The sequence below is a fragment of the Ambystoma mexicanum genome, chromosome 13 (genome assembly GCF_040938575.1).
Source record: "Ambystoma mexicanum isolate Mex_15411 chromosome 13, UKY_AmexF1_1, whole genome shotgun sequence".
Classification (NCBI taxonomy): Eukaryota; Metazoa; Chordata; class Amphibia; order Caudata; family Ambystomatidae; genus Ambystoma; species Ambystoma mexicanum.
The window spans coordinates 239,894,488-239,920,036 of NC_090938.1; the positions used below are offsets into that span (position 1 = coordinate 239,894,488).

The window sequence follows — 25,549 nt, forward strand, 5'->3', positions numbered from 1 at the left end:
ATACCTGCTACAATACTAGTAGGTAGACTTCCAAGAGTCCCTCGACATTATAGCCTCCATGGTGCACTATATAATGTTTTAGTATAATCCATTTTTTCCAAGATTTTGCAATTACCTTTTCACCTTAATATGCCAATGGGGGGAGGGGAGGAGGTTATTCTAATAGGGAAGCCCAAACAGATGTTCTCTGTTACTATTTCAAGAGGGTGATTGTTATGTATGTAGACACGCACATGTTTTGTTTCTTTACAGTTTCATGTTTTAAGTTGGGCTGTCAATAGGATAGAACAGCAACCATAATTGGGAGTGGACATTAGTTCTGCTATGTTGGGCAATTGTTGACCATGCAAAGCATAAGGATGTAATAGCATTCTACAATGGAATTAGAACCATGCAGCGTCAGGAAGAATGTTAGGCTTTGAATTGTGTAACTGTTTACCCAGCTGAAGAGGTTGGGGCTGCTGTAAAGAACGTGATTAAAGGAGATGCATTAGTAACGTCCCAGCTCATGCGTGGGCTATGTAGCATAATGCTGGTGACGAGGATGGCGAGGATCGAGCGACCAACAGCAGCCCCAGCCTGGCCTTGACATTGCACACTCATGTGTCTGTGCGAGTGTCCATATGAGCTGGAATGGTGGGAGGGCAGCCCCCGGCTCCTGACTCCGGCGACGCCCCCCCAGGTTGGTGTGTTTTAACTTTTGGCAGGCATGCTGCGCCCACGGAAAGCGCGAACTCTCCCCGGCATAATACAGAGCGGTGCGCACTAATCCCATCGGGGAGCAAAGTCTTGCAGGATCTCGCGTCTGCCATTTTGAAGTCAGGTGATACTTGATACAAGCCTGATTGCCACAGTGCGGACCGCCATCATAGGTCCAGGCGCACTAAATGTTGCAAGGATAAATGCTTGCAACAGTTGAATGCATACACCATAATGCCTGAGCCCACATTATAGAGACTCCAACTGACTTATCAAGTACTGGTAACGTGCATTACAGGGTGCACAGGCACAATTTGCTTTGGAAGCTATTGCACTGGGGAATTGCTGGTGTCTGCTGGAAAGCACGTCTGTAAAATGAATACCCCAGGGCCAGCTTTGTTCTTAGTTCATCCAGCCCTCAATCAAGTGGACGGACTGGAAAGAGGGTTTTATGTGATACCTGCATGAGGTCTATGGCAGTAACTTTGTGTCTGATCAAAAGGATTCCCCCCTTTATCATTGTCTGGGCAAAGAAGGGCAAACAGTATTCAAGAAATTGCCAGAGTTGCAGGCACAAGAAGCAGAAGGTTTGTCCACCTTTGAGCAAAGTCTGTTGAAGCTCGACAGACATTTAATTGTCAAGAAGAATACATTCTTGGCCAGATATCACTTCGCCATCAGAGATCAACTAATTGGTGAATCAATTGAGGAATTTGTTACCATTTCTCGTGGGTTGGCTATTAAGTGTGACTATAGCCACTGCAGGGATGAGCCTATTAGGATTCAGTTAATGATAAAATGTGCTTATCACAAGATTAGGGAAGCTCTGTGGAGAGAGAGAGAGCCAGTAGCGCTGATTTTTCCCTGGAAAGGGGCGATCGAAATCGCTAAAATGGTGGAACAGACAGAGAAGTGCATCAAGGCTTTGGATACAGAGTCTGGTAAAACTGTTCTGGTTAGTGCAAACGCTGTCGACCAAGTGAAAGGCTTGCCATTAAAGCATGCATTGACTTTGAAATACTCTCCACCACCCACCGCTGCCTCTACAACACAGCCCCCCCCTATCTCACGCACTGCATCTCCAAGAAACCCAACCCACGAACCTTACGCTCAATTTCCTCCATCTCACTATGCCTAGATTCAATAGAAAACGATCAGGGGGCTCCTGCTTCATTGACATCATGCCCATACTATGGAACGCGCTCCCTCCCACCATAAGGAACGAACTTTCCTACCTTGCCTTTCGCAACCGCTCTTTTTAACAAATATGCATGATTACCTATGTAACTACTGTTGACTTTACTGTACTGTAACAACTACCTATGCCTTACTGTATGTAATCTAGCGCTGTGATACCTCCGGGTCCTGGGTGCGCATAACAAATGAAATACATAAATAAATATATAAAAGCATGTAAGGAACAAGGACACAAGGAGGAAACTAAACAGATGGCAAAAAAGAAAGTGGACCACAGACAAATGACAGATAGGAAGTCGTTTGCCATAGGATGCTACAGATGTGGAAACCCTGATCATCTTGCTGGCGATAAACAGTGTTTTGCGCTTCAAGTGATATGCAGAGACTGTGACAGAAAAGGCCATATGTCTTGCTGTTGCAAGCACTGGAATAAACCTGGAAGTGTTCAAATGGTCCAGGATAGCATGACATTTTGGCAGGATGAAGGGAGTGATGGGGAAGAGGTCTGTGTGGTAAATGCAGTCGACGCTCTACCCAAACGAGTTAAGCCACATGCCGAAATAATGGTGAATGCGGTACCAGTGAAGCTATTAATTGGCAGTGGAGCAGACTATACCCTAGTGAACATGGAAACACGGAGAGAGAAATGTAATTCTTGTGATTTGCAGGAAGCAAGTGTTTGTGCGCATGCTTATGGGGATGTTCCAATCAATATCGTGGAAGAGTTTTGGGCTCAATTCAATTGTCATGGGATCAATGCTCATGGCATGGTGAGGGTGACTTGGAAGGGTGGTAATCTACTATTTTGGGATGTGCAAGCCAATCTTGGTTTGAAGCTCGACCCCGATCATCTCTCACAAGTGGTAGTTATGCAAAAGGCTTCGGGAAAGGTGGAGGCTGTCCAAGTAAAGGAGTCTGAAGTGCTAAAGTTGTTTCCCAATGTTTGGCTGAACAGATGGGATGTCTGAGAGGATTTGTCCACTTGATTAGACTAAAGCCAGGGGCCGTGCCTGCAAATTCGAGAGCGTGCACTATACTGCTTGGTTTACGGGCGGATGTGGAAAAAGAACTGAGGCGCATGTTAGATGAAGGCATAAGATGTGAAATTTGATTGGTGTGAGAAATGTGATGGAGGGTTTGAAGACATTAGGTATTGTTCGGTAAGTGCACCCATTTTAAAGGGATTCAAGGATGATTGGGAGGTCCAATTGTATACTGATGCGAGCGAGAGTGGCCTCGGGTGTGTATTAATGCAGAGGAGAGGGGATATTTTACACACAGTGACCTTTGAATCATCACACATTTTGTAGGAAGCTGAGAAGCGATACTCAGTTGTCGAGAGGCAAGCCTTAGCTTGTGTGTGGGGAATAGAGAAATTCCGCCAATTCTTTGGGGGAAGAACATTTGTTGTGGTGAAGGATCATAAGCCTGGAGGGCATCTTTAACAGGAAGGGGTTGGATGCAATTTCTAGGAGGAGTGTCAGGTGGATTTCCTCTATGCAGGGTGTAGACATGCAAGTGAAGCATGTGAAAGGTGAGCTAAATGTTATAGGTGATGCTTTATCACGCAATCCCATTGAGGAGGATAGCGGCATGAGATGTGAGGAGGAAGATGAGGTCTTTGCTAACTGTAAAGTTGCCAAGGAAGGTGACTGCAGAGAGCAGTGTGAAAAATATTTGCTCTATTCAATGGCGACAAAGTTTGTTCAGGAAGGGTGGCCAAAGGATGAAATTGATGAAGAAATAAATGGATACAGGGAGGTGAGGCAAGAATTGAGGTTGGAAAAAGGATTACTGTCTTGGGGTGAGCGTATGGTTGTGCCAGATGGCATGAGAAATATTGTGTTGGGGATTGTCAATGAGGGACATTTTGGTGCTAGCCAGACAAAGGGCCTCATACGTCAAGATTTTTGGTGGCCGGATATGGACCATGATTTTTAGATGTTTTTGAAGGAATGTGAGGTCTGTAAGGACAGTGATAAGGTGATGAATACCAGAGTGCCTCCCATGAAAATTGCTGAGCCCCCTAGTTCAGTCTGGGATGTGGTAGCCATGGATATTTTGGGTCCCATATATTTGAGGGGAACTCGGAATGCATATCTTATTGTGTTGGTAGACTTTTTTATATACGTGGCCAGAGCTGTGCATTGTGAGAGATGTTACTTCTCGCAGGATTATAAAATTCTTGGAATCTGTGTTCTGGAGAGAGGGATTCCAGAAAACTAGTGTCAGACAATGGTTCCCAGTTTGTGGGGAGGGAGATGGCGGATTATTGGGAGGATAATGGCATTGGACATTGCACAATTGATTTGTACAACCCTAAGGGTAATGCCACAGTGGAAAGGTTCAACAGAACGATGATGGATGCAATTAGGATCGCCATCGCATCTGGTGGAGATTGCGAACATGCAGTGATGGAGCCCGTAATACAATATAGGATTGCTACACACCAGGTAACCCGAGTTTCCCTGTTTGAAGCCTTACGAAAAAGGGACTGAATTCACAGTGTCATCCGGGTTGGATGAAGACATTTGCAGGTGTTCGGGAGGAAGTGCAAGTGGGGGCACTGCAACTCAGGATTCTGGATGCCCAAAGGAGGGATATAATGAGATTAATTGTGTGAAGTAATGTGTGTTGAAGGAGGATATGGAAGTTAAGGTTGAAAAAGGTAAGAGGGTGGACAAAGGACTTTCGAAATATTCTACTCCGTTGGAGGTGGCAAAGGATTTAGGGAATACTGTGCTATTGAGCAAAGGAGAAAAATGGAGTAACGAGAGAGTGGCAATTGCTAGACGTTGTGAAGATAATGCTTAAAGTTTCATACCCTGAAAGGGAAGGAGGTGTATGCAGGCAAGCCCATGTTTTGTTTCTTTACAGTTTCATGTTTTAGGTTGGGCCCAGGGACGTCATTTAGGGGTCTCCCTTGCCCCCCCTGTGGTCTCCATGGCTACAACTAAAAAAAAAAAGCGAAAAGAAATGTGTGTCTTTTTTATTTTTATTTTTTTAATGCAAGCTCCTGGGCTGTGGCGAGCACCATGTGGCTCTGTGCTTCTGGAGTGGCTGGCTTTCTTGTTCAAGCCTCTCCAACAAAAAAAAAGAACAGGGGTTCCACAAGTCTAACACTTTCATCAGTGACACTAAATAGGAAGGAAAGGAATACCAAATAATTTGTCTTTCTGGAATTCTATACAATAATTGCTTAATTCATTAAAGGTTTATTTCAGGCACATGGGGTGAGTCACTGATTTAGTCTGTTCTTAAACACCTCAACTCAGCCTTTCATCCTTCTGAGGTCGATAAATGAGTACCAACACAGGTTGGGTGATATTGTATGTATGTTTTTTCTATGTAAAGCGCTTCAGGTAAGTGCTATATAATAACACATCATTATCATTTGGCCATGGACGTCTGCTTGCATTAACAGTAAGTTGCTACTATGGGCCTTTACACACTGATCTTAATGATACATATGGCGATCCATTCTTGTATGACATGTATATCACTTTATAGTGATATCGTAACCATATTTTTCGTAGTGTACTTAGGAACAATGATATGTGAGGCCACTTCCTATTTTGTGAAGGGGTGAAATGTTTCTATAGGCATTTATTTCTTTGCTTTCCGGCATGTGATGAGAGAGAGGCCTAACTGTGTGAAGAAGGCAGCTTGCATTTTCAACAGGGCGACTACCAGTGATAAAGAGCATTCAACCAATGCCCAATTAGTAGGGCTACCTATCTCTGGAAGTTCAATGTGATTTATGTCGGTAGAACAAATCAGGCTTAATTGTGGTAGTTGCTTAAGTATAGGCGCGTTACAAATACCATATCATATCATATCATATCAAGTATGGCCAGTAAATGGGTTTGATTCAGGAAAGGGCTATAACTGGTGGGTTTAAGTTCCTCCAAGATGACCCACTTACCCAAGCCTTGAAGAACACTGGTGTCATTGAGGGGTTTATCAATCGTCAAGGTCGTATCATTTGTTTCGACCTAAGCCACACTTGCAATTTTAGTATTGATGGAGATCTTGCCAGGCCGTTGTCCATTCAGGCACCTCACTATGGGCAGTGTGTAAGCTTTGAGCAGCAACATGTGATTGCCAGCTTCAGCTGTGGACACGTAGATTTGCGTGTATTTAAATTTGATATGACTGTTTGCTTTAGTTTAGGCTTTTGCTCCAATGGACCACCTGTCGTACCAAACCATCAGGCACTGTGTTTGTGACTACTTTTCTCCTTTGGATGGTCTCCTGAACATCACAGAAGACTTGGTCTGAAGTAGCTTTAGTAGGAACTCTACAATCCTTTTTGAGTTCATTTTGGTCTTTCAGACTGGGCTGGAATCTGACGGCTTTAGTGATTGTTTTCAGCTCCAGGGTATTTACAGTTGTAATTTCAAACTCCGGGTCAGGCGGCATGATTAGCTCTTCCTAATCCCAATTGTCCGTTATGATGCCGGTTGCAGTGAGTGTATAAATGGACATGGGGCCAAAGAGGGGGAAATTGCGCTATCACTCACAAGTACTGAGGAAGCCCTAATGGTTTTAATTTGCTTGTCCTTTAAAGCTCTTTGTCCTGCTGTGGGATCAGAGATTGAGTTTTCAATCAATTCGGTTACTTTAGCAAGCGACTGTTTAATGTCCAAAGGGCCCTTAGCTAGCGTGGCTATCCACATTGACATAGCTTCCACTTTGGCAATTATTGTATTTATGTTGCTGCAAATAGATATATCGCCTGTTTTGGACGCTTCATCGTCTGTCATGTCGCTTTCTAATTCGGCTTCACTACTGGTTTCAAGCAGGACTGAAGAGGACGATGCCAGAGGAGCCAGATCCAGCAATTTGGACAAGTCACTGTCAATTATATTGCCATCGCAGGCCTGATGAGGAAGTTCCTGTTCACCTCCGAGGTCGCTCGCTATAAGCCAACTCACATATTCAACAATTAATTATTATTATCAATAGTTCGGTGAACGTTTTTTTCAGCCGGTCATCCAGAAAAGACTAATTATCTGTTGATGAAATTTTTTTAACTTCAAAAAAGTTAGTAATGTCGGATTGCAAGGAGTTAATATTCTTATCTTTTTCTTTATCAGAAACAACAGTTCTATTAGGCAGAGCTGAGCCGTGTTTCTTTGTGCCTCGGCTAATGCGAGCAGTGGCGCTCGTAAACAACTTCCGTAAACAACCTCCGGCCGATCACTAACTCCAATTTTATCTTAAAAATTCTTGACAAAATTGCCACTAATCAGCTGCAGGAACATATGGAAACTGCAGACATGCTACGACCAACAATCTGGCTTTAAAGCGGCTCATAGCACAGATTCTGCCATGCTAGACTTACAGACACACATGTTAGAATTGACAGAGAAAGCCAAGACTGGGTTACTTATGCTGCTGGACCTCAGCGCTGCATTCGATTTAGTAGACCACCAACTGCTACAATCAGCCCTGGATAAACTTGTAGGGTACTCAGCAAAAGCACAGGCCTGGTTGGCCTCTTTCTTGAAGGACAGGATGGCAAGAATACATTGGGGCGAAAACTTTTCCGAAGCAACCCCGATATTGTTTGGAGTTCCCCAAGGTGCTAGTCTGTCCCCTCTCCTTTTCAACCTTTATATAAGAAGTCTCTGTTCGCTGTTAGAAAACATTGGTGTTATTTTCACCAATTACGCTGATGATACGCAGCTAATTTTTGAATTAACAGGAGACCATGCAACGGACAGCGCCAAAATTGAGAAAGTATATAATATCATTGATAACTGGATGCAGAGGCACTGGATGTGCTTAAACAACACTAAGACTGAATTAATGGTTTTCGGATCTAACCAAGCCAGGTCTAAGTTGGACTCCCAATATAAGACATTAATTATCAAAGATGCTGTCATACCAGTAGTACCCAAGGTAAAAACCTTGGGTATGATGGTTGAAGCCTCACTGGGATCAGGAGCACAGGTCAGTTACCTATATAAAAACAACTTGTACTACCTGCGCCTCCTAAGAGCAATTAGACCATATATCAATGAGACCAATGCAGCTTCCGTAGCCAGAGCGATCCTCTTATCACGCCTGGACTACGGAAATGCCCTGTTACTGGGAGCCTCAAAAAAGGAGCTAGCTAAATGCCAAGTCATGCAAAACGATGCAGTTTGCATCATAAAAAAGAAAAAACAAAGGGGCCATATATCAGATGGTAGGAGGGATCTACACTGGCTTAAATAGAGGACAGAGTCAGGTTCAAAGCACTGACGATTGTCCATAGATGCCTCTTCGGAAAGGCGCCAGCCTACTTCAAAAAGCACTTCTCCTGGTATGCCCCCCGAAGAGGCTTAAGATCAGCTGATAAGGGCCTTCTAAACATCCCAGAAGCCAAACGGGCAACGGAAAGGGGCAAATCTTTCCCGTTCAAGGCAACTAAATATTGGAACGAGCTCCCTGTTAACTTAAGACAACAAGAAAACTACTCCACTTTCAGAAAAGCCTTGAAAACCCGACTTTTCCAATAATTTGGTCATCTGGTTCTTTACCCTAGCGCAGTCCTACTCCAAGTAAACTACTGAGAGTTATAAACTGTAAGTGGTTTGTTTTGCGCTCCGCCGCGCCGTGATGCCTGCAGGCTTTTGGCGCGTAACAAGCATAAAGTAAAGTAAAGTGGGTTTTTGGGTTAACTGGGGTTTCATTTCCAGAAGCGGGCTCAGGTCCCCCACGAAGAAAGAATCTTATCAGTTTAAAAGGCCATTCAGTCTCAAACGACACAGAACACCAGACACAGGCCACTCTTATTCCACGGCGCACCAAAGCGACAAAGCAGCAATTTTTCTGAGGGCCGTCTAAATTTCACTACCCGGCTGATGGGCTTGCTGCCACTATTAAGTCCCGCCAGTGAGCGATACAAGGCTCAGTTGTAGCCTCAATTACAGACTCCCAGCACTCCGAACACACAAAACACACAGCGTTGCACACCACGTGCACTCTACGCCGGTGTGAGGCTTTTTTAGTTAAACCTTCTCCTTGCACCAGTGGAAACAGTAGCAAGACTTTGATCAAAGACAGTCGCCTTCACAAAACGCACAGTGTCGCACACCACAATCCCATATGTGCCACTTCCTTTACCAACCAATCCATGGTCACCATCCACTGAGAAAATCTATCCCAGAAGAGGTGCCTCTTCCACCTTTTCAGTTTCCCAAACCCCCTATTAATACAGTGCTCCTTCTGCTGGAGGCCCTTAAACCCAGTAGATCCCCCGTTGATCCATCCCATGATGAATGCCCCGGGCCTGTGTGGACCATCTAGCACCCTGCATTACATATACTGTGTAGGATTATTTTCTGAAGGCTCAATAACCCCCCTCAATGACCTCCTCTTGAAGAAGCTCCTCTCGGATCCTACTCTAGACCTATCATCATCCTGCTATAGATTTCAGTAGTCGGTTGGTTAGGTTGATTTGAGTAGTGCTGTGCGGGTTGCTGGGAACTGATATTCTGTCTGCATCCTCCAGGGGTGGCGCTTAATATTGTGTCCTGATTTTGAATATACTGTGTTGCATTTGTTTTTTACCCAGCAGTAAGGACTGCACATTAAATGAATTTATTTTTAAAATCACAAGGCTTCTAAATTTGAGATCATGTTTACTGTATTGTTTCAGTGATCTAGTTAATACCTTGTTTTCATTTTTCTTTGCTTTGCGAGTACTGTGTCACTCTCATTTCTCTCTACTGCGTTCCTGTCCGCAGCTCTCCTTCCAGCAACAAGCTGCAGATGTGTGGTCCCTTGGTAGGTTGAATTGTAGTCCTCTATTTCTCTAGAAACTACAAGTACTGGCCAAACCGACCCTTTTAAGCACATCGGCAGCACGTTTGAAGATGCTGATTGTCGCTGGTTGTCGCTGGTTTGCGCTAGGAGTCCTCTGGCACAGTCCACTGCTCTATTCAGTGAGTTACCAGGTTTATTTGCCATCCAAAACCCCCCGTGCCTCTGTGGATTATTGTTTTATCATGGAAAATATTCATGATGTTATTGCAGAACTTCGCTCCTACACTATTCCATAGTCAGTACCGCACGCACCAGCTTTTAGGGGGAAACTTGCGGGAATCATTGCCAAATATAGCAGGCTGGATACCACTCTCAGCCTTATCTCTCAGCTGTTACTCTTTTCCTCTGATCAGACCAGGTTGTCTTCCTCCGCCCCAGGCTCATCTACACAAGGAATTAATGAGCAGACAACCAATGATTTTTCTTTATCATCTGGCCCGTCGACGGCATACCACAAGGTCGTCCGTTTGTTACCAGGTCCCCATCACGTTGCCTCACCCTCTTCTCCTTTCATTGCACCTATTATACAGTCCGATACTGGTTCTGCCTCTCCAATTGGTATGGAGGAACTGGGTCCTATTTTTCAGCGCACTACGTACAGTTCTCTTTCCTTCACACTAGGTCTCTTTTCCAACATGGATCTGAGGTTGAGGACTTACTATCCCACTCTGAACCAGATTTTTTGGCCATCACTGAGTCTTGGCTGAACAACTCTATTCCATCCGAGGCCACTCTAGCCACCCCATCTAATTACCACATGTTGCGGAGTGATCGTCAGGGTAAAAGGGGTTGGAGGGTTGCCATTCTTTGTAACAAACGCCTAAATGTCCATCTAAATCCCAGTGAGTCTCCTAATGAATGTGAAAGCCTTTTAGTGAAACTTAAGATCAATCATAAAGTCTCTCTGACTATTCTTGTTATCTATAGACCACCCAAAGCCATGCCCTCTTTTGAAGAGCAATTCATCTGCCTTCTTAATAAGCTTACCAAGGCCAATACACCTGTTATCATGCTTGGTGATTTTAACCTTTGGGCTGATTACCCTTCTCACAAACAAGCAAACTCCCTACTGACTTCCCTTGACACCTTGGGTTATGTGTACAATGGGTGTCTGGACCTACCCATACTGGGGTTCACACTATTGACTGGATTCCTGTTGCACCGTCTATACCTATCCAATGTCTCAGTCTCGTCACATCCATGGTCTGATCCCCATCTTGTTTCCTCCCTGGTTCATCCTCGGGCCTCCCCCCGTAAAGTCAATGCTACCACAAGACTTATAAAGAATCTAGAAATCTGAAAAGAATCACCTGGGATAAATTATCCTCCATTCTTAAACCTAAATTTATAGGTCTTGAAAAGTTTGATAATGCGACAGATTTGACCTTTTTTTCTTACCAATAAACTGAATGAAGCTGTTGATTTTATCGGCCCTCTTCAGACCAGATCGGTTAAGCTGCAGTCTAATAGGAATACCTGATTTAAAGGGGATGTCCTTGATTTAAGACAAATCAAACGAGCAGCCGAAAGAGATTGGCGAAAATCCCCATCCCCTACAGCCCTATCACACTATAAACAAGCAGCGCAGAATCTCCAATCAGCCATTATCGCTGCTAAGACTAGCACCTTCAGCAAAAGGATCTTGCAGGCTAAATCCAATTCTAAAGAACTCTTCATGATCCTAACAGAGTTTGAAGGCAAGTCAACCATAGGCCCAGTTCCCAACAAAGACACTGCCTGGTGTCAACGAATTCATGATGTATTCAAGCTCAAAATATGAAATCATCAGGATTCCATCTTTTGTTATTTTCATTTTTTTATTTATTTTTATATAGCGCTGGTCGCCCGTAGGCCTCGGAGTGCTCACAAAGACAGACACATAGTACACAAAACATTAGTACAGAAGGGTTCTGGTATCCTAGGATCAAAAGGAGTTGACAATTAGTTAAACTGTTCCTTCATCGAACAGCCGAGTCTTAGGTTGTTTCTTAAATATATTAAGAGACACACAGTTTTTTATGGGGAGCGGACCAGACCATAGGTTCCCAGAAATTAGTACCACCAACTCTTTTGAGGAGTTGTCGGGGTTGATACAAGTCATGATTATTATTAGACCGAAGATTTCTTCTAATGGGCGCTTTCTTTATCTTATGAACTAGATATTTGGGTGCAGTACTTGCTAGGCATTTAAAGATCATAACTGCACCTTTAAATGTTATCCTTTGTTCAACTGGGAGCCAATGTAGCTTCCTCCTTGCTACTGAGATCTTGGAGAGTCAGCTTAGACCAAAGACAGCCCTGACAGCTCCATTTTGTATTGTTTGCATTTTTGTGATATTAGTCTTAGAAGTACCCATAAATAGACCATTGCAGTAGTATAATTTGGAGTTTATTGTGGCACCAGCGATCAACGCAAGATTTTGTTCAGTCAAATATGAGCGAATTTGCCACAGTAAGTTAGAATAAAAAGCACACGTTGATTTTAAGTAGGACGCACGCCTCTTAAAAGAGAGATGTGAGTCCATAAAGACTCCTAGCGTTTTAACATGATCTGATACCAGAATACTATTATTATTGATTTTAAAACTTCGGTATTGGGCATCTAATTTTTAACTTTTGAGAGGTACCATCTATCAATAGTTCAGTTTTTTCTTCATTTAAAGCTAAAGGGTTTGTCGCCATACATTTTTGTATAGCGTGAAACACCTCCCTGACTCTTTGAGCATCCTTTACAAAGTTTCCTGATAGCTCAAAGACCAGTTGGGTGTCATCGGCGTAGTTTGTGAATCTAACACTGAGTGTTTGTAGCATATTGCATAGTAGCTTAGAAAAGAAAAAAGCAAGGGGGACAAACATGACCCCTGAGGGACACCGCACAGCAGCAGGGTTTTTAAGGAGGTAGAATTTCCCTTTGCCAATGCTGCATTCCAGGCACATATGATCTGCAAGCAATTGAGGGCTATTTCTTCCACCTCAGCCGTTTCTCCCTCTGCATGGGTCAATAGCAATCCTGTTACTCCTACTACAAGGAATGAGTTGTTCTTTACCCCCCTGTACTGAGGTAGAAATAGCTAAAATCGTAGGTGCTATGAAGCCCACTGTTAGTTATGGTGACATCTGCCCCTGTGACATCTTTAAGAACTGCTTGGGCATCTCAGTGACTTGGGTTCATCTCTCCTTTGCTGAAGGCCACGTACACCTATCTTTGAAAGAAGCCTGGATCACTCCACTTTTGAAAAAGAATAATCTTGATCCTTTCCAGGCAAAGAATCATAGCCCTATCACAAACAAACATGCCCTTTCTGCTTAAAATCTTGAATCGGGTCACGTACCTTCAACTACAGGACTTTATTGACAGCAATGACAGTATTGGCCAACGACCGTCAGGTTTTAGAGCCAGACATGGCACTGAAACCACCTTGCTGGATTTAAAATCTAATCTCTCCAACATCGTGGAGGCCACCCAGCTCTCCTGATGCTGCTAGATCTGTCCGCAGCCTTTGACCTTGTGGATCACTCTCTTTTGGTCTCTAGGCTACAGGATCTGGTGGGTCGCTCGGATGTTGCCGCTCAGTGGGTTGTTTCATTCTTGGGGCCTCATAATGCAAGGGTTGCCGTGGAGGATGCGGAAACTGCTCCTGCTGCCATTTTTTGTGGGGTTCCTCAGGGTTCCTGCATTTCCCCGACCTTCTTTAACATTTGCATTTTACCTTTTCTGATGCTCTTGGACAGCCTGGGTGTCCAGTATACTAACTATGCGGATGACACCCAAGTGGTCTTGGAGCTTTCTGGCATCTATGCATAGGATGCAGCATCACTTGACAAGATCTATGGTTACGTTCAGGCTTGGATGGTTGCCAACAGCCTTGCCCTAAATATAGACAAAAACAGAACTTCTGATTGTCACCTCTGGGACCAGGCTAAAAAACTACATGTAGACTACGAAAGCTTCACCATTGCTGAGATGACAATCCTAGTGGCCAAGAGTGTTAAGACTCTTGGGGTCATGTTTGATGCCGAATTTACCATGAAGCCTCATGTTGTATATCTTTGGGCCTCCTGTGGCTATATTAACAAATTACTTGGCCATATTCACCCTTTTGTCTCACCTAAGAGCATCTCTCTTCTTGCTGCAGCACTCGTCAACTCGTGCCAGGACTAATGCAACAGTCTGTTTTTTGGCACCTCCAAAGCTAATCTCACAGCATTACAGGTGATCCAAAATGGTGTAGTCCATGCTACTTGTGGTCTTACGAGACCTAGTCATGTCTCTGACTCTCGAAGGGAACTTCATTGGCTCCCGGTAAAACATTGCGTTAATCATAAAGTTCTAACACTGAGTCACAAGTGTCTGAATCATGAGGCTCCCTCATACCTCTCAGATCGCACTAGGGTCCACCAACCCACTCGCCGCCTTAGGTCTTCTGACCAGGTGAGATTCTATCAACCCGAATTCCGACTTCAGGTGTTCGGAGGTACTATGTTCAATCTCCAAGCTACCCTTGCCTGGAATGCTCTACCTCCTGACCTGAGGAAGTTAAAAAACTCTGACGGGTGTCAAAAAGATGATCAAGACTTACCTCTTTAATCTTTCCTATTAGCTGTCTACTCCATTACTCTTCCTCCGGTTCTTGCTGTTTTGTTGTTCGTCTTGTTACTTTTATGTGAGCCCTGTGATCTTTGGGTGTGTGGCGCGTTCGGAAAATTTAAATAAATAAATAAATACATGTATGGATTTAGAAAGTCGGGTGGGTAATCAACACATGGAGGTTCCTCTCCCCAAAGGGAGGATAGCTCAGTAGGCAATGTGCTCGCTTGGGAAGCAAGACGATACGGAGCACCACAGGTTTGATCCCTGGGTCCGCGCTTAGAAACCTCTGGGTATTAAGCGTGTTATAAATAACCCATCATAAAGAGTCAGGCTTTAGACCTTGCCTTAGAATAGAGTGAAGCCCAGCCCCTGGGGCCCTTTAAGATAAGGTAGCAATACTTAGAGATGGATGGCGATACAGAACTTACTCATACATTAATAATCAAACCGATTCAGGAAGTTGACAAAACTCAGTACTGTTTTATTAACAATTATTTAAAACAGGGAGTTACAACAGACATCAATGGACGTTCGCTTGATTTCTCTCAAAGCATCACATGAAAAAACAACATTCTTATACTAATAATTCATCACTACTGATGTCACCCTACGTGTTAAACTAAGAAAACCTACTAAGGGATGTTAAAGGCTTAAAGGGAACATCTAGGTATATGTTACATACTGACAAGGGTTGTGATTGGGTCTCGAAGATCATGTGGGCAACTAAGCCCATCCCAAGTGAAAGTCATCTTCCGCGTCATACTATTAGTCGACACCCTATTGGTTACACAAGCTATAGGGCTCTTTGATACGTGGCCCTCTATAATTGGTTGGCACGCTTGTACCCTTCTGGAATATTCCTCTTGCTTATCAGCTTGCAAGCTAGTTTCCCTAGGTGCTAGGAGGGTTGGCCTGGTCATGCCTCGCCACCCAATTAGCCCAACATCTATCATCACCCCTGCACTCTCTCATTCAATTAGGGTTTGAACTCCGCCTTGAAGCAGCTCACTGTGACTGAGAATAAAAGGGAGTGTGGCATGGTCTTTTCTTCTGGTTTCAGTGTAGCTCGACGCACAGTCTATTTCTATCTGACCATGTGACTGGAGACCACGTTTTCGAGCTCTTCGTTGCATCAAATACTATTAAATGATGAACCCTTGACACCTTCAGTGTTTTTCCATTACACCTCAAACAGAAGTTTCCTTCTTTCTCAGTTTCATGTAGCTTCTTGACAGACAACCAGGCTCACGGTGGCCTCGACTCTTGTTGCTGGGCCAGCCAGCCTTTCTTGAATTCTCCTTCACCATGAGCCATTTTCAACTGCGCCACACTTCAAGCCCTTTCCATTCACGAGGTTCGTTCAAGTTTGCTACAGTGCATTGTGTAACATCCAAAGTCTATATATTCCTATGTATATACATTGGCGCATCGCCACAATCTATTCACTACGTAGCCAGATTTAGGATTACTTGGTCTACTTGTGTTACAGCATCTGTACAATTGTAAAATGACTTTGCATTTTCTTCAGTGTTTCTTCACATGGGCAGCTTCATTTCAATCCCGAAATGTTGTTTTTCCTCGATACCTCATCCTCAGATCCTAGAGAATGTCTATATCCCTTCCTCATTTGTGTTTTTTCTAGATGCGTCAATTCTACTTCGTGTGACATCACCAGTTTTCTTTCTTATTCTTTTTCATACTTCTTCTGGGACTATTTCCAGAAGACCATTACTTCTTTGTGAATGCAGATAGGTTTTCTCAATGGATACCCTGTCTCAAGAATTCTTTGCGGTATAGGCATCCTCACTGTTACTGCGCATGTCACAATTTCCGGTTCCCAACATAAAGGCAACACGTAGGAGAAGTTTCTGGTAGGGGTATTTGGCTCTTCCTCTACACTCCTCGTCTGGGCGATTCATCAACCACTCTCTCATCAATCTTTACCTCGAGACATCCTTGTCTGACGAAGTGCTTCTTTGGAGTCCATATCTTTATGAATCCTTTCAGGCATCCTGCTGATTTTACATGTTCATCAACACTCCAGGTCATAAGGCTACATTGTCCTTTCGGAATGCAGTAGATCCATCTTCCCACATACTTCTTGTGGTTCTCCGGATACAGGAACATTGTACCCTCAGGTGCATGAATACTGGCCTTTACATAGTCTCTGATTTCTTCATCTGTCAAATCTTTAGGTTTGTATACTGATTCAACATCAATCACGATCTTCATTCCTACTGCTTTCTTTGCAGTCTTCTTGCATTGTGCGATTATTATCCTGATCACACCGAATCCGAACATGATCATCATTAACAGAGCTCCAAGGAACTTGAACATTTTCACCATCCATTGTGAAACCCATGAGAAGATTGACGCAAACCAGCTGTCATCAGCAATGTCTTCCACTTCGTCTTCCATCTTGATGTGCAAGTTTGTCAGCAACGTTATGGCCTCTGTCAAGGTGCTATTCTCATAGTCGTGAGAAGGTATGAATGTGCGACATGATTCTCCCATTTTGGCACAAACACCTCCATCCATAGCTGTAATCATATCCAAGACATATCTGTTCTGAATAGTCATCAGGCGTATGGCTCTTAGTTCCTCCTTGATAGCATTGAATCCCTTTATGGTGGTGTTAATCATCTGCAGAAGCTCCCATCTGGAGATCTGCAAACACTTGGCATTTGCCATCTCCTGGATCCCAGGCATACAGATAACAATAAAAACCGAAGCAGTCTTGCTGAACAATTTGTGTTCATATGGAATAGCATCAAAGGCTTCTATCAATCTGGCAGAGAAATAGTTTTCTCTCTTCTTTTGATTAAGGAGTTCAGCCAATCTGTTCTTCCTCAGGTGAGCATCTGGTTTTGGAAACTTGCCATTGTTCAGGTCACTCTTTGGAATCACCAACGCTGGAACATGAACAATCACTATAGAACACAGTCCTGCCCAATCTCTGGGCAGTTTCATGTAAGCTCTAGATCCACAGGCCCAGTAGTGATCCATTATCACCACTGTCCCATCTTTCATTCCTGGCAAAGATTCGACCGCACTGTTGATTCTCTCCAACTTTTCTCATGCATTGTTTCTGAAGCATAGCTCTGCACTTGCCAAAGGCACTATCTGCGAAGTGTCTCCTTTGTCTTCAACCCACGAGGCGAGCCTCGGCCAGAGAAGTTTGCATCCTTTTTCCATTCGTTCAATAACTGGCTTGTGATTACCAGTTACGGCCACAGCTCTGCATATGACTATGCCTTATTCCCAACCATCTGGATAAAGCACTGCTCCCCAGATTTGCACCTGGCCTCTTTCCTTACAACTTCAAAATTCTTCATCAGTCTTTCCTTGGAAATTGAGTTTCCTGTTTCGCTCTCATCTAATTCCAGCTCCCTTTCTGCCAAGATGTTCATATCTTATCACATGATCTCTGGTGTGTGCTCTTTCTCTTGTCTTGAAATCTTGGACATAGTCATCTGCTTCTGGAGCTGATCATTCTGTCACCCATACCAAGGATGCCGTATGACCCTGGAATTTACCTCTTGTATGACAGAGTGCAAGATGAGTCAGGCAATGAGCTATTTGGACATCTATCTCAATAGCTATGAATATCTTAGACGTTCCCATAGCATAAGGCAGGAGAGCACATACATAGCAATCCTCCTTAGAAAGCTTTTTCCCACTTCTTTCATGTGCTGATACCATATGTTGTTCCCCAAATGAGCTGTACTGTCTAAATAGTCATTTAATGTGTAATCGTCCTCCGTTGTACTTCTCTTGGGTCTCTTTCTTTGCTTTGCTAAAAGAGCTTGTACCTGATATTCATTAAGAATATCCAAAACAATCCGTCCTACAATAGGAAACCTAGAAACATTTGTCAGAGAAATCGGCACCTTCACATGTATCACTGGTGTAGGAACAATAACATATGGCCTTGTCCTTCTTACAGTGTCTAGTTCTGCAAAGGTGAGTGGAGTGGGAAGGATTAACTGAACTCCTTCCCTTTTGGGACCATTAAAGTAAACAGTGTGGATCAATAGAAACAGAAGAACGATAATAGATGCCGAACAGGCATATATTATGCACCAATACATTAGATGTCACCATTGGTGTCTCTCCACAAGTTGTTGACTCTGCTCACTCTCTGGTATTGCAATATGTTCAATAGTCCACATTATGCATGTAATTACTTTTAAGGAAGGGAAAACATCTTTAATCAGGCAATCTTGTTAACTGCTGAAGTAGCTGTCTGATTTGTTCTATAATTGCTGCCAATAATCGTCTAATCGCCAGACCATTTTTAGGATCTTGGACAAAAGTACATACATCAGTGCTGCGCCCAACGAGAGCAGAGTAAGCTTGGAGTATAAAAACGAAGACAGCAAGAAGTATCTGTGTACATCAACATCTGACAGAACCATTTTCACCTCCAAAGAGAAACTCAGTGATAAACGAGTCTGGGAATTGCTCCCTTTTCCAGTCGTCGAAAAGGAAGTCTAAATTGGGCATTTTTCATTTACTTCAGCACTCCTAAGGTCCAATGTCAACAAGCTCTTATGGTTCAAGAACAGTCATTTTTTCACTTCCTGCTATAATATCTATAAGGAGTGTTTCAGGGGAAACGTACATTTTCATCTATCTACTGGATAGTATTTCCACGTCCTTCTTACTCGTCATCGATCGAGTCTGCACATGCTGAAATTCTTCTTCTGGACTTGCTTCCGAATGGGGTGAGGGTGTGATGGTCTCACCAGTATACAATTGTACATCTCCTAAATTAATCTAAACTCGCCTCCCTTGGACTTTAACTGCTGAAGGAGTAATATCTTCCACAACAAAAGGGCCACTAAATCTGGGCTCGTGCCACTTTCTAGTGAAGTTCCTAATTAGAACAGTGTCTCCGGCAAAAGTTTAGGAACACGTAGCATTTCAAGTCCAGTTGCTGTATTGTCTTCATCTGTGTCCTGAGACCGGCAGCCCTTCTGCTTGAGTTGATCTGAAATGACAGAGATACTAGCGATCATACATGTTAAGTACGCATGTAGCTCATTTCCTAACAGTTCTGCAGTTGTCTGGGCATCCCTCCTAATCCTCGATGGAGGAGTCAGAGGCATTCTCATCTGCCTCCCTGTAACTAGCTCATGGGGTGTGAGGTGGTGTTGAGATCCGGCCAGATTTCGCAATGCATATAATGCAAGGGGCAGGCAATACAGCCACCCCTTCTTCGGTGTCAATTTCAGCTTTGCTATTCTTTCCTTGAGAAGACTGTTGAGTCTCTCACATATCCCGTTCACTTACAGGTGATAAGCAGAAGAAAACATATGCTTCATACTAAGCAAGAGGCTAATCTGTTCAAATACCTCATTCACAAAATGAGGTCCATTATCTGATCTCAGCACCTCACATACTCCCCATTTAGGAAATGCTTCTTGAATGAAAAACTTTGCAGCACAAGTGGAATCAGGATGTGTTCATGGACCAGCTTCAATCCATCTAAAAAGGGGCACACTACCACTAATTATATACCTGTATCCCTTACATACTTGCAGCATGTGAACATAATCAATATGTAAATGCTGAAAAGGACCATTTGGTCGAGGAATCACTCCTCTGGCTGTTCGCAGAGTGTGCCCAGCAGTAAACTTTTGACATACAATGCAATTTACTATATAAAAAGCAACGTGTTCTAACAGGTTTGGTATGAACCAGCCCTGCACAATGGTTGCTGCAAGGCTCTCCCTAGTTACATGTGCAGTGTAGTGTAGCTGTTCTAACGCCACCCTTAATAAGGCTACAGGCTTCACCGGTTCACCAGTGCTGTCTTGTCACCACAATGCTTCGGAAGGGGATAGAGAACACCCCCTCCGTGTCCACAGTTCTTTTTCTTCCTGTGGAGCTCCACCTTGAATTTCCATCAACTGCGTTCTTGACAGATGATTAAACCCTTCATTCACAGCCATAATCATAACCATTATTTCTTTCACATCAGGAGTAGCAACACTAAAAACATCAGCTGAATATGCAAACCTTTTGGTATCTTTGTCTGCGGCTTGGTTTCCGCATAAAATAAAGTCAGTTCTCTTAGTTTGTGCTGCTCACTTAACTATTGCAATGGCTACTGGGAGTTGTAGTGCCTTGATAAGCCTGTCCAATAATGCTGCGTGTTGCACTAGAGTGCCATCCGCTTGGAGGTAGCCCCTCCTTTTCCAATGTGCTAGCCCTGCGAGCATGGTTGATGTCACGTAGGCAGAGTCACTGTACACAGTCACATTCTGCGTGATTCTCGAGCGCGACAATAAGCGCCACCAATTCTGCAGCCTGTGCTGAAAAATTAGATGGTAGTCTTGCACTTGCTACAACTTCAAATTCCCTATTAGCTCTATGTCCTACCACAGCTGAATCTGAATTCCTTTCTCCATCAGTTTGATCAATTTTCAAAGACCCATCAATAAAGAGAATCTCCCCCACTGATAAAGCATTCTCTTTTACTCTCATCATAAAATTCCTCATAGTTAGAGAAATCATGCACTTGCTCACCCGCTGCCAATGGTTCAGCTACAAACGTGGCAGGAGTCACTATTTTACACCTCACTATTTTGATCGCTGGATTTGATATGACCACCTCATAAGCAGAAGCCCTTTGAGATGTCAGTGTACCCATAGGTTTCTCCAAAACAGAAAACAAAGCATGCTCAACAAATAAAATCATGGAACACCCCATCACTATGCTTGCAGACTTCTCAATAGCGAACGCGACTGCTGCCAGCGATTGTTCGTAGGGGAAGTGACCTCTAATAACTGGGTCTAAAATGGTTCTCTGCATGAGTAGTGCTGTCATAACTGTTCCATTCATGTGCAAGAATAAATGCAATTCCTCAGAATGATTAGGATTCCATAAAACTGGAGCTGCACAAATTGCTTTTTTCAATTCATCAAACCCTTCCTCCATCTCCTCAGTCCATTAAATGTGTTCTTTATTCACCTGTGCTTTCTTCAAAGCCTGGAAAAGGGGTCTCATATATGAACTATAATCAAATTCCCATGCTCTGACATAATTACATAGTCCCAAAAACTGTTGACTTTGCTTTATCGAGTGCGGTTTTAACGTTTTCATGATTGCCTCAGCTCTTTCAGGTGTAACTTTCTTTCCTTCATGCAAAATTAACCGACCTATGTATAACACTTCTTCCTGACAATATTGCAATTTCTCCTTATCCACTTTGCATTCTTTGTTTGCTAGAATAATCATTAGCGGAGTCTCATCTGCACTCTTCCTCCGTTGTGCTACAAACTAAAATATCATCTACGTACTGCAGCACAATGCTTGGCAAATCAATATTGCTTAGATCCATATGCAGGATCCTATTAAAGATCGATGGAGACTCACAGTACCCCTGGGGAAAATGTGTGCTTTTCAGCTTAGTCTGACGGAACGTGAAAGACATAAGATCTTGGGAATTCTTGTGCAATGGGATTGAGAAAAACACATTTTTGTTAAGTCAATCACTGTCAAATATCGTGCCTCTGGGGGAATACTGCATAAAACCATCGCAGGATTCGGAACCAGATGAAAATCTGCCTCTACAATCTGGTTAATCGGCCTCATGTCCTGAATTAAACGCCACAACATCCCCTTTGATTTTTTCACAGGGATACACTATGGTATTACATGGTGACTCTGATGTCACCAATATGCCCTGTTCCATCATAGCCGATATAGTCTTAAAAATGCCCTCATCTGCCTTTCGAGACATAGGATACTGAAATTGCTCCTGGTTTCAACTTAATCTTATTTTCTCCCACCCCCTTCAACCGGCCTACATCATAGGGGCCCGTAGTCCATAAAGAGATTGGCACCTTTTCCATGTCTTCATCAAAAAATGCGGGACGCTGCTGTACTATCACCATTCGCTGAGGGATTTCTCTTCTTTCTATCCTGATCCAATAAGTAATGCTCATTTTGAACACCATTTCATCGTCTGACGGGTCGTCTTTAAACATATCCTTGTCAGTGACGTCAGTCAATCTGTACCCTTCCCCAATGGCAATCACTGTTCTCCATGGCCTGCTGTAACGCTCACCTGATTCCCGTAGAGGCGCCGGTCTTGACTGGGCGTATACGTATCTTCAAAGGTGATGTGTAACACACTGCTGGCTCTTTGGCCTGGACCTCTGTGCACTGTATGTCTGACTCGAAGGGTAAGATGTCTGCAGATAGAAAATATGGGATTAAGGAACTGGGTTATTGAATGTCTCTCTCTTCTTCCCTTTCTCTTCTCCTTTAGAACCCCAAAGGTTAACGCTCTCACCTTAGGTAAGTGAACGCCGTGCTCTCCATCTGCCTCGGGGCAGGGTGCTGTAACCAGTTTCTTCACTGGATAAGGGGAGCAGGCCTCTTGACTTCAGAGGACTGCTGTCCGTCGTTTACTGCACGAACGGTAAGTTTCGAGTAATTCTAATGTCCTTAAAGTCTTTAGTAATGATGTTTCTTGTTTTGCAGGGTTCCGGCGATGGCGGATGACGGGCTGAAGTGAGTTGAAGATGGAGCCCGTGTGATGAATAGAAGCGCCTGGAAGCACGTAAGTAAGCGCTTGTTGCCTGCTTCACGATGCGCTCTAACTGTCTTTTTATTTTGCAGGTACAAGTTCGGAGCGGCTGCAGGGTGCCGGAATACCCACTGGGTTAGATGTGGAAAGGAGTAATGGCACGCGAGTATTAAAGTTCCCCAATGTCTTTAAACGCACCTTGTTTTGTCTTTCAGATGCGGGATGCAGCGCCGAAGGCCTCCGGAGCGTGCGAAGAGTTGGTAAGCTTTTGTCTTTCAGATGCCGGAATGCAGTGTGAAGACCTCCGGAGCGCACGATGAGTAGGTAAGCCTTTGTCTTTCAGATGCCGGAATGCAGCGCGAGGCGTTGGTGACAGCCGATGGACCAGGTAAGTGAAGAGCTGTCACTGAAGACCATAATGCTAACCTGTTCTTTCTTGTCTTTATAGGTGTTGCTGAAGACTGGATTCAGGATGGTAAGCCTTTTTCCTTAGGCCCAGGATCAGATGCAGAAGACACGATGAGCGTTCTGCTGCAGAGGATGCAGAATAACGCAAAGCAAGATTCATCCATCGGGTGTGGTTTAAATAGCCTCCTGTAGTGCTTAGGTGTCTCCTTCCACAGCCATGCCTAGCTAAAAAAGGGTTCCTGCTTTCCAGAAGAGTTCCAGTGTTCTGAATCTAGGGAGTGGCTCCTGCCCCACCCAACAGGAAAAGTAGTTCCAAACAGAAGAGGATCCGAGGCTCAACTGGCAGGCAAGTAAGCAGCATGGTCTGCTGCAGGTAAGTCCACCCAAGCATTATGAGCCCGGCGCTTCCAGCTATTTATGAGCCTGGTGCCACTGGCGCCAGGACTGGGTCCAAAAGGTCCCAATTGGGACTGGTTGGCACTCGGAACCTGGGTTATGGATCTGCTTCCAAGGGAGTTGGGAAAACCCTGACCTTTTGGAAGCAGAGATCATGACAATACCCCCCCCTCAAGGCCCCTCCCAAACCGGGCTTTTCCGGGGGTTTTGGCTTATCAGGAAATGTTCGGTGAAATCTTTTGATTAGGCGAGGAGCGTGGACATATTCAGCAGGTTCCCAGGATCTCTCTTGGGGGCCGTAGCCTTTCCAGTCAATTAGGTAAAATAGTTTAGATTTGGAGATCTTGGAGTCCAGAATGCTTTTGACTTCAAACTCGAGTTCTCCATCAACTAGGATAGGTTTTGGAGATTTAGTTAGTCGGGTTTGAGGTTGCACGGGTTTTAATAGAGAGACGTGGAAGACCGGATGTATCTTCATGTGCGGGGGCAAGTCCAACTTGACCGCTACTGGGTTTACTATGGTAGTGATGGAATAGGGACCAAGGTATCTTGGGTTGAATGTGCGTGGCCCTTTTAGAGGTAGATATTTGGTGGATAACCAGACTTGATCCCCTACTTGATATTGAGGGGCTTCCTTCCGATGTTGATCTGCTCCTTTCTTGTATTGTTCTTTAGCCCTTTGAAGGTGAGAAACAGCTTCCTTAAAGGCTTGGGTGATTGTAGAATGCAGGTAGTCTACTGCTGGTGTTTCAAGATCTTGGAGGGGATCCAACTCCGAGGTTCAAGGGTGACTGCCGTACAAAAGAAAAAACGGGGTTTTCCCAGTTCCCGAATGGACAGAGTTATTGTAGGCATATTCGGCTATCCAAAGGATGTCTTTCCAAGTTTTTTCAGTTTGTTGCAGCATGCAGCGTAAATACTGTTCCAGAGTTTGATTGGTCCTCTCGGTTTGTCCGTCGGTCTGAGGGTGGTGACTGGTCGATAGTCTCACATCAATTTGAGCCGACCGACAGCAACTTCGCCAAAAATGAGAAATAAATTGACTACCTCGATCCGAAATTAGAACCGAAGGAAAACCGTGCAGTCGGACGATGTTTTCGAGAAATTCTCGGGCCAGAGTTGCTGCTGTTGGCAAGCCTTTGAGCGGAATGAAATGCGCCATCTTGGAGAATAAGTCCACGATTACTAGAATCGTATTGTATCCGGAGCATGGAGGTAGATCGCTGATGAAGTCCATAGAAAGCGTATGCCAAGGGCGAGGTGGGATGTCAATAGGGCGTAAGAGGCCTGCTGGTCTTTCCTTTTGACTCTTGTTTTGGGCGCATACTCCACAGGACATTATAAAGTCTCTGATATCTTTTTTCCAAGACGGCCACCAGAAGTAGCGCTTGATCTTTTCTGAGGTCTTGGCCATACCGGGATGTCCTTCCATTAAAGAATCGTGATGACAAGAGATTACTTTTTTCTGTAAATCTGTGCTGGGTAGGTATAATCGTTCTTGGAAATACAATAAGTTGTCCTTTACTGCAAAGTCCTTTCCCTGCAGATGCCAATTCTGTATATCTGCTGGAGTTACAAGTCGCCTGGCTTTATCCTTAACTTCCTCTATGGATTCTGTGGCGATTACACCCAGAATTCTTTGTTCGGGAATGATTGGTACAGGTTTAGGGTTGATCAAGTGTTCTTCCACTCCCATCCGAGAAAGGGCATCAGCTTTACCGTTCTTTGTACCAGGTCGATAGGTAATTATGAAGTCAAACTCGGCAAAGAATAATGCCCAATGGAGTTGTCTAGAGGATTGGGCTTTTGCGGTTTTCAAATATTGCAGGTTTCGGTGATCCGTAATCACAGTAACGGTGTGTCGGGCCCCCAGCAGATAATGCCGCCAAGCCTTAAA

General features: G+C 44.0%; 1 protein-coding gene across 4 annotated transcripts in view; it reads right to left on the bottom strand.

Annotated features, from left to right (window-relative positions):
• Window positions 1-25,549, bottom strand: part of TMEM253 (transmembrane protein 253) — a 594,226-nt gene that overhangs the window by 387,008 nt on the left and 181,669 nt on the right. For 2 of the 4 annotated variants that reach the window (XM_069633709.1, XM_069633706.1), the window contains one exon: window positions 14,766-19,298. The exons of the other annotated variants lie outside the window; for them this stretch is intronic. In XM_069633709.1, coding sequence (XP_069489810.1) covers window positions 19,185-19,298 — 114 coding nt within the window. In that variant the 3' untranslated portion in view covers window positions 14,766-19,184. Of the gene's footprint in view, window positions 1-14,765; window positions 19,299-25,549 lie in introns of those variants that run through there. 4 annotated transcript variants of the gene reach the window in all.